A 10448-nucleotide genomic window follows, 5' to 3' on the forward strand; every position below is an offset into this window, starting at 1 on the left:
TTTTCCAACGGAATCATTAGTAAATTGGAGTCTATGATGAATAATTTTCTTTGGAAAGGACAAGTTGATGGAAGAGGATTGTATCTTGTTAGTTGGAAGGTACTGGTTACTCCAAAAAAATATGGAGGTTTGGGAATTAGAAATTCTTATTGTGTGAATATTGCTCTTTTTGGGAAGCTAGTTTGGACTTTTTTCTAGCAGCCAGACAAGTTATGGGTCTAATTATTGGATGCCAAATACCGATCATCTCTATATGACTGTTTTAGTTGTCCTAAGAACAAGGGCTCTCCCATTTGAAAGAGTCTTTGCAAGGCTTGGGAAGTGTTGAAGGATGAGTTTGCTTAGTGTATTGAGAATTTGAACCAGAATTTTTGGTTTTCTAGCTGGAGGAGAGAAGGACAGTTTTCTAATGAGATTGATTATGTTCACATTTCTGATTTGAACCTCCGGATACAGGATATTTGGACGGTTGGTAGGTGGTATTTGGATACTCTTTATTCTCCTTTATCTTAAAATCTGAAAGGTAATATTCTTTCTTACAATCCAGATGTGCAAGCAGACCCGAAAGCGAGTTGGTATTAGTCTGGATTTGCTGTCAAAGTCTATGATTCATGCAATGGTTACTTGTGATTGTGTAAGCAACTATTTGGTTGGGAGGAGCAGGAGAATTGGCTTTGGCTTTGGCGTCAACTTGTTCCGAAAAAGCACAAGTTTTTAGCTTGGCTGTGTCTTGAGGAGGCTCTTCCTACTACAAGTTTTTGCTTCAGAAGAGGCATGTCATCATCGGATAGGTGCCCAAGATGTCTTTCTAGCCAGGAATCAATTTTACACTATATTCGAGATTGTCCAAAAGTTCAGCTTATATGGCATAGGTTGGATATTTCTTGTCATCCTTTGGATTTGAAGAACTGGTTCTTGTATCATATCAGAGAGCATCCATTCGGGTTCTTTTCGGGACTTTGGTGGATATGACGAGTAAGGAATAATGACATCTTTAATCCTCGTGAGAGTTGGCCTCCAAAAAAAAGTGATTTGTCTGGCATTAGCTTCAGAAACAGAGCTTAGGAATACTTATGAATTACAACGTACGTCCCTTCCCTCTATTTTAAATGGTTTTTGGAATCCCCCATCCATTGGTACTTTCAAGATTAATTGTGATGCTAGTTATCCTGGTTCAGGTGATAGTGTTGGTTTTGTTTGCGTTATTAGAGATTGTAATGGGAGTTGACAAATGAGATGTTTAGGAATAATTGAGAGTAATAGTATTCTTCAAGGGAATTGTTGCTATTTGGAGAAGATATCTCTTAGCTTGGGATATGGGTCAACGAGATGTTATTTGTGAGACGGATTGTGTGGAAGCGTTTAAACTTGTTACTAATCACCAAGATGGTTTTGGGTTTATTGATTCGTTGGTGCTCAAAATAAGAGATATCATGCATTGGAATTGTCGTGTTGACTTTTGTTTGATTATGAGAGATGCAAACACGGTGGCAAACAACATGGCAAATATGGTGATGAGGTTACAACTTCATCGTGTGGAGCTTCGTTCTCCTTAAAAGGAGTTTAAGAGTAGTCTTGAACGGGGCTGTCTTTCTATTTAAGCAGTTTCTTTGTTTTTCTTATTCTTTTTCTTTGTTTAGTTTATTTAAGTCACAAAAAAAAAAAAAACATATAAATCAAATCATGCTATTTACATGTAAATCAAATTAACTTGATTCCATTTACTATATATATGCTATACAAGTACTAACTCGAATCAAGTTAATTTGATTTGATGCGTGTACAAATTATTGACATTAACTTTAAAACATAAATGCCAATAACAAAATATCTGTTTGGATTCAAATAAAATATTAACAAAAAAGAGTAAGAATAGAAATTTAATATTTATGTTTTAATTTAAATTCTAAAAAATCTACATTTTTATAAACTTATGAATTTAAAATGGAATAAAAACTATTTCTAAAAATTCATTAAAAAATTATCCATTGACTCATTAGCATCTAAAAAATTATTACTAAAACTTTTGATGTTAAAAAAGTTATTATAAAGTATAGTCATCTAAGGTGGCATAGGAATTAAAATTTAAGGACTGATTAGTTTGCAAAAATATTTTCTATTTTTGTTTTTAATTTTTTTTAAAATAATTTTCATTTCCAACTTTTTCACATATAAAAAAACGTGATTGGTTTGTAAAAAGATGATTCATTTTTAAACGTCGAAAATAATAAAATTATATTTAATTGGCATATTTTTAAAATGTACTTTTCAATGTTATAAAATATAAAATAATATTTTTATTAAATGTACGATTTAGTTATTTAATTTTTTATTAAATTAATAATTTATTTTTATACAATATCAAATATTAAATAAATTACTATCTTAAAATAATTAATTGTGTTCATATAGATCTATCATTAAAAAATATAAGACTAAAAAAGACTATTAATTAATCTATTATTTATTATAATTCCTTTAATTCAATTAGTACATACTCCGTACTAAAAAATAATTCAATAAATATACTTATTTTATTTTAAATTTTAGAACTAAATTGATCATATTTTTATTGGTTATTTTTTTTACTGTTTCTAGTATTGTTTGCTGTACTTAGTTATTTTAGTTGAATTTGGAAGACCCATCTTATTTTTATACCTATATTAAAAAATTATGTTATCTTTTTATTCAAATTAATTAATAAAATTTTATTTAAAAAATTGACCATATTAAGAATATATTCAAAAGATAAATAGATCACCGACCTTTTAAATCGTGGACCTTTTGGTTTATCAAAATTGAAAAATATATTTAAATCCCTCACTTTTAATAGATAATTATACTCTTATGTAAAATTGGGGTTAAAAACTATAACAGATAATGCTGTGTCCGTTATGGTGATGATGGTGATGATGCATAGGGTTGGCAAAAAATAAAAAGACAAATAGATTTTTCCGTCAGATCCATCATGTCTGCTGCCACGTCAGTCTCAACTTTTTCTGTCTCTTTTTTACTGCTGTCATCTTCTGCGGCACAATTGATACCGACAAATAATAAATCGAATCAAGTTAATTCGATTTACATGTAAATTGCATAAATCAAATTCATTTGATTTGTAAATTGAATCAATTTGATTTGATTTATATAGATATATTTAAGATAGGATGTGTAACTAATTCTATTTTAGAATATCTGTATAATTTTAAATTCTATTTTTTTAACGTAATTATCTTAAATTTTTATTGAATATATTTATTTAAAAAAAAATTATTTGAAAAAGATAAAAAAGAGAAAAAAAAAAAAGAAAGGTTAATAAGGAGAGAGAAAATGCTAAAGTAATTAATGTAAATTGAAGAAGGATATAAATAAAGAGTCAAGCTATATATGTATAAGTGTTTTTGAAATAAAGTTCAATTAAGTTGGTACAAAATTTAACTAAAAAAAATATGTACATTATTATATCACTATTTTTTTTTGTGTTTTTTACGTCACATAAATTTTTATTGGAGAGCACAAAAATTTATTGATATAGTATATAAATTTTTAAAATTAGCAAAAAGAATTTTGTATATAACACAAATTTATCGATATAACACATAAATCTTTATACATAGCACATAATCTTTTCTACAAATATATTTTGTTAGTTGGGTGAGTCAATATTATAGATATGTAGTCTTTTAAAAATTTTTATACTGTACATCAAAATTTTTATATTATGCACCAAAATTTTTATATTGTACATTAAATTATATGTTGTGCATATTTCATTGGTATAGTATATAAATATTTGTATACAATATACAAATTTTTGTATATAAAACACAATTTTTTATTATAAATATATTTTATTAATTGAATAAGTCAATATTTGGAGTATATAATTCTCAAAAAATTTATGTATTATAAATCAAAGTTTATGTAATATACATATTTTATGGATACAATATACAAATTTTTGTATAATATTTCTTATAAATAAAAGAGCGTGCAAGAATTTAATTAAAAACTTGGTTCAAACGCCTGGTATTTTTCACAAATAAAAGAAGAGAATTTTATCAGAAAGAGAAAAAGTTAAACTATAATTAATATGAATAATGATGATAATATACATATTCATTCTTAATTATAAAGCTAACATAAAAAATGAATAAATTTGTTGTCAAAATCAAAATTTGTAGGAGCTTGTGTATGTTAGCCATTTTCATTAAATGTATTATTAATAAAATTTATGTTTGATAATACAATAATAATATTTTGAAAATAAAATATTTCTATCAGGAAATCTTTAATAATATCAGTATTTTTTTACAAATTCATAGTAAACATATCGTAAAAAAAAAAAAAAAAAATCATATATGGAGTAATATTATTAAAAATATGAGTGATATTGTTATTTTTTAATATTAATTACATAAAATCTAATCCAACTCTAGCGATTTATTTAAAATTGGATCCAATCAAATTAAAACTGTTATGATTTTGATTTGTCATTTTGCATTGAATTAAATGAACAATGTTATTTTGACCAAACACTTGTATCACAAATTCATACTAATATGCCACATTATTCTAACAAAACGAATATCCATTTTTCCAAAATTACCCCCAAAAAAACACGTGCCAAGATCCAATTGCAAGATTTCAACAACCGCAACACTACACGTGTGTGGACACAAACAAAACCTTCACGTTTTCCCCCCGAACTTTCGTAAGCCAAAAAATAACAAAAATAATAAAACAAAATTAAAATACTCTTATCCCGGTTCTCTTAAACGGAAAAAGCAGCAAAACTAGGCCAATAAAACCAGAAACATGCATAATCAAAACCAAATCCTCTCAGTCACTATTCAAAACCCAACAAATAACAGATTTTGCGACCAACCCATTTCAATTCCCACCCCCGATAACAAAACCCATATCCCAATTTTCAATCTTCACCATCAACGGCAAATCTTCATTTTCCGGTAGTCCCAATGCCGGAAATTGAAGACCACTCGCCACCGTCTCCGACGGAGCAAAGGGCTCTATTCGGGAAATACGACCTTGGAAGGCTCTTAGGATGCGGCGCGTTCGCGAAGGTTTACCACGCGCGGAACCTTGAGACTGGAGAAAGCGTGGCGGTGAAGATCATAAACAAGAAGAAGTTACAGGGAACCGGTTTAGCCGGTAACGTGAAGCGAGAGATAAACATAATGAGTAGGTTGCACCACCCTCACATCGTGAAGCTCCGCGAGGTTCTTGCGACGAAGACGAAGATCTTCTTCGTAATGGAGTTTATTAAAGGTGGTGAATTGTTTGCGAGGGTTTCTAAGGGGAGATTCTCGGAAGATCTGAGCCGTCAGTATTTTCATCAGCTGATCTCGGCCGTTGGATATTGCCACTCGCGTGGGGTGTTTCATAGGGATCTTAAACCGGAGAATCTCTTGCTTGATGAACATGGCAATTTGAAGGTTTCGGATTTTGGATTGAGTGCAGTTAGGGATCAGGTCAGGGCTTTGGCTTCAATTAACAGCATAATTTCGGGTTAATTTCATCTTTCATATTCTAATTATTATTCAATTTAGGGTTCGAATTTGCAAAGTATTCTTTAGTCCTAACATTATATTTTAGAAAGAGATTGAAGAAATTCAACAAATAACTTATTACTTATTACGTTTGGATTTTTTACGTTAAAAACATTTCTAAGAAGTGCTTTTCTAAACCATTTTCTATTTGTTTATAGAATTTGCTTTTGATATATTGTACTATAAAACAATTTTGAGTTAATAATCAGATTGGTTTATGAATAGATAGTGATCCTCAAAATTTTAATTTACTTCATTTGATTTTTTAATTTAATATTTGTGACTTACGTTTTTTATCTTTATACTTCAATTTGTTCTCTAAAAATATTTTAAAATTTTAAAAATTGGTTTACTGACGGAAGTAAAGTTAGAACCAATGTGAGCCATAAATATTATTGAATAAAACACTAGTATAATTTCAGGAATATTAACTCAATTCATTCCATTTTTTTTTTTAAATTAAGAGTGGAACTCGAATTTGAGATCTTTTAGTGAGAAGGAGAGACTATGCATAGCTCGTTGGCTAACTCAATCCATTCAATTACGTATAAATGGTTATGAAAAAAAATGTGATTAAACGATGTTTAATCTTTTACATGATTATTTTATCAGAATTAAATTTTTATTTATAATTATTATGTTTTACCAAATATAATAATTAGATTCTGTACCTTTTTAAAGCGTACAAACTAATCTAGACAAAGTTGAATCTTATTTTTTAAGAAAAGTTTTTACGTTTATGCTTCTAATGAACACTGGCATCTTTCCCAACATTTTTGACACTTTTTTTTTTCCAGATACACCCTGATGGACTATTACACACGCTGTGTGGGACCCCTGCCTACGTGGCACCTGAGATTCTATCGAAACGCGGCTACGACGGTGCCAAAGTTGACGTATGGTCATGCGGCGTCGTTTTGTTCGTTCTAACGGCAGGGTACTTGCCGTTTAATGACCCGAACTTAATGGTTATGTATAGAAAGATCTACAAAGGAGAGTTTCGGTGTCCACGTTGGATGTCACCGGATCTCAAAAGATTCCTCCGGAAGCTTCTAGATGTTAACCCAGAGACAAGAATAACTGTCGAAGAAATGAAAAAGGATCCGTGGTTTAGAAAGGGCTACAAAGAGATTAAGCCTTATGAGGATGATTATGGGCTTGGGCTTGGGGTTGGGCCCAATAAGGTCTTGAATGCGTTTGATATAGTAACTTTTTCTTCCGGTTTGGATTTGTCAGGGCTGTTTGGTGATATTGGTAGTGGGAAGGGAGAGTGGTTGGTGGTTAGGGGGTTACCGGAGGAGGTGGTGGAGGTGGCGGAGGAGGTTGGGGTGGCGCAAGGGATGGCGGTGAGGTGGAAGAAGGAGGGTGGGGTTGACTTGGGAAGGATGAAAGGGGAATTGGAGATTGGGGTGGAAGCTTACCGGCTACCGGCCGAGATGGTTTTGGTTGAGGTTAGAAAGAAGTTTGGGGATGACGTGGCTTTTAGGGAACTTTGGGAGAATAAACTCAAGCCTAGGTTTCTCTTGTTAAAATGTGGTTCCGATGTTGCGACCACCTCGTCGCAACATAACGAGGAACCAGAGTCTCCGGTTCTAAACGAACAAAGCAGAAACAATAAACCAGAAGTGATTTATGATCAATGTTGAGACAAATCCTGAAAGAATTGGGTCAAAAAATTCTTACCCGATCCAAACCAGTTCGATGGCAATTTAATTGGTTCGATTTTAATTTGTCTTTAATTTAATCCAATTCGAACCACAAACATCCCTATCAAACATTATTGTTAAATGAAGTGTGATCGTTCGAATCCCGCCTTGTGCATGCAGCAGTTTATTGGCTAGTGGCAGACCTTTAAATGGAGCTCCGATCTGCGACGGATTAGTCTTTCGCCTGTCGGGTTGGGGATACCGTGGGCAACAAAAAAAAAAAAAAGAAGTGTGATCTACTGATTTCACAAAAGGGTTCATACATCCAATAATAGATGGAGTGGGGTCAACGAGACTCCATCTAATGGATGATGGGAGATGAATTGAGAATTTGGGATGATGTTTGAAACTGAATTGAAGCTTCTTAAAACAACGAAGGTTGGTGGTGGGGCAGAATGTTTGATTACCGTAGCACATGCATCGGTTTGGGACTTGAAAATGAAGATGGTGGGTTAGATTTGGAAATTTTTGGATGGTAATGACCTCTCAACAATGATTATATATGATTGGATTTATTTATTTATATAAGAAAAATAATAGATAAGGGAGGGAGTATGTAAGAAAAAATGATAGACAAGTGGATTCTTTTGACGTAGGAACTATAGTTTTTAACATATGCTAAGGACTCAATTTTCTAGCTTTGTAAGAAAAAATGATGTAACAAAAATGGAAAAATCATGCACGTGTTAGGCATGTTTTTGCATTGAGGTTACCATCAGAATATGTAAATAAGTAAGTTAACATACAAGCTACAAATAATGGAGGATAGAATCCAAAAGAAATTAAGAATGCATTCGCCATTTTTTTTATACGGAAGGGGATTCTTTCTTTCTTTTTGTTTTTTATTTTTTTTACTTTTTATTTTTTATTAGGTGATTTAATACTTTTTTTTCTTTCCAAATTTTGATTTATTATGTGCATTTAATATGGAGACCTTTTTATATTACTAATAATTCTTGGTAGAGCTAGTTTTTTTCTTTCATTGCTTAATGGATAGTGGTGATACAATGCCCTGGCATAGATGATTATAAATTAGACAATTAGTAAAAATGCAAACAAGCCAATTTCTCAAATACCAAAGACTCTTTTTTGTCCATTTTTATTTTATTTTAAAAAACGACTTATTCATTTTTTTAATTTATTATTTCTCAAACAGGTTCAGAGGCTCAATTTTTTGATATGGAATCAATTATCATGTTGATCCTGAATCTGAAGAACAGGTGTGTTTATAAAATATATGGAGGTGATTATTTTTTTAAATTCAGAAGAACAAATCGGATGCACCGATTTAGGGGGAGAAGAAATCTGAGGTTCCGAATTTAGTTTGCTGAAAATTGAAATTTGGTAGTTCATAACTTGGAGTTTTCGAATTGTGTGTAAACAATTTTTTTTTTACTTCTAACAAGTTTTTAATGGTTAAAAAATATAAAAATTAAAAATTCAAATTGGTAGGTCAGTTTTACAAATAAAAAAATTAATTAGAGAAAAATTGAAATTTGAGACTCAGATTTGTATACATATATATACATACCAACGGTCCACTTGCAGAAACTTCATCTTCTTCCACTCATCTTCTTTCTGGTTTTTTACCGTTTTGAGTTTCTTTTTTTTTTTTTTTTTACTTTTGTCCATATGAACTATCAGTGAAGCATAGTTTTTAAACAAAATGAAAAATAGAGTTATCTTAGAATTATATTATCATGGTCAAATTTTGTTACAAACACTTGAGAGTGTAAAATTTGTATGTGAAAATTTATATGAACTTGTTGTTCCTTTTATATTATCATTTGAAAAACTAAAAAGTGTTATTTGTAAAAGAATAGGCCCGCATATAACTAAATACCTTATCACTAAGTACCTTATAAAAAACATCTAGATGAACATATTCAATACCCTACACGGAACCGTAAACAAGAAGGCCATAACTAATTATGGTTTAACACATAACCTAATTAATTATTATCTTTAATAGCTTAATTATTTTTTGCAATAATTAGTTCTAATTCTTATCTATTCTACTACAAGTATAGTTTATACATTAAACCAAAAATTCTAATTCATATTTGCATATAATTTAAAAGACTCAAATTATCGACAAACTAAGCTCTATTAATTTATTTGTTAACATTCTTTAATTAATTCATGATGACACTAACATTAAATAGATACTACCAACAACCTCAATATCAGGTGATATAAAATCTTTCAACCAACAAACTAAATTTTAATTACACATTCTACTAACAAATACAATTAATAAATTTATAAAATAATTATAATTATGGCATAACAAATATAATACTAATTATTATTCTCAACCATATTATTATTATTATTAATAATAACAACACCGTAAACTAGCTACTGTTATAGACATATATATGCATATTATTATTAGGGATAAGTATTGTTTTGGTCCCTAACGTTGAGGGTTGGAATCGAATCCGTCCCCAACATAATTTTTGACTTAAAATCATTCTTAATATTTTTTTTTCCTATTAAAATCGTCTTTTTTAATAAAATTTTTAATTTTATTCCTAAACTACTCCTATTTTAATAAAAAAATTATAAAATTAAAAAAAAAAAACAAAAGAACGCGTGTTTGGGGGGGGGGGAAGGAAAGGGAAAGGACGCGGGGTGGGGGTGCGGGGGAGGGGCAGGGGGAGGGGGACGGCGGCAGCGAAACTTGGAGCCGCCATCGCCATCGTCGTGGCCGTCGCTGTTGGGAATCACGAGGGAGAGAGGAGACGCGAGCCACTGTCGCCGCTGACCTCGCCGCCGCACCTCGCCGCCTCGCCGCTTCATCTGCACCTCACCCCCTCGCCACTGCACCTTCCCATTTCTCCTTCAGCTTCTTGTTTTTTGGTTCTGCAGCTTGCTTCTACTTTCTTGCTTTCCTGATTTTGCTTCTTGCTTCTGCTTCTTGCTTTCTTACTTCTGCTTCTTGTTTTTGCGTCTGCTGCTTCTACTTCTTGCTTCTTGCTTCCCGATTTTTGATTCTGCTTCTGTTTCTGCTTTCTTGCTTTTAATCAAAAATAAAATCAAGGAGCATTTGTTGAATGAAAATGAAATTGTATTTTCTGTTTCTGCTTGTTAAATTTTAATGGTTAAATTTTTTTTTTTCAAATGTGATAATTTTGCTCCTGAATTTACTCAATCGGTGGTAGACTGGTAG

At 31.1% G+C, this 10448-nt stretch overlaps 1 protein-coding gene across 1 annotated transcript; it reads left to right on the plus strand.

Moving 5' to 3' along the window:
- The first annotated feature begins 4761 nt into the window (after nt 1–4761).
- Nucleotides 4762–8090, plus strand: LOC107642683 (CBL-interacting serine/threonine-protein kinase 11). Its single transcript, XM_016346154.3, has 2 exons — nt 4762–5489; nt 6365–8090. The coding sequence occupies exons 1-2, from the start codon at nt 4977–4979 to the stop codon at nt 7211–7213; spliced, it is 1362 nt and encodes a 453-aa protein (XP_016201640.1). The 5' UTR covers nt 4762–4976; the 3' UTR covers nt 7214–8090.
- The last annotated feature ends 2358 nt before the right edge of the window (nt 8091–10448 follow it).

This window comes from Arachis ipaensis, chromosome B1 (assembly GCF_059453495.1).
Source record: "Arachis ipaensis isolate K30076 ecotype BB chromosome B1, ASM5945349v1, whole genome shotgun sequence".
NCBI lineage: Eukaryota > Viridiplantae > Streptophyta > Magnoliopsida > Fabales > Fabaceae > Arachis > Arachis ipaensis.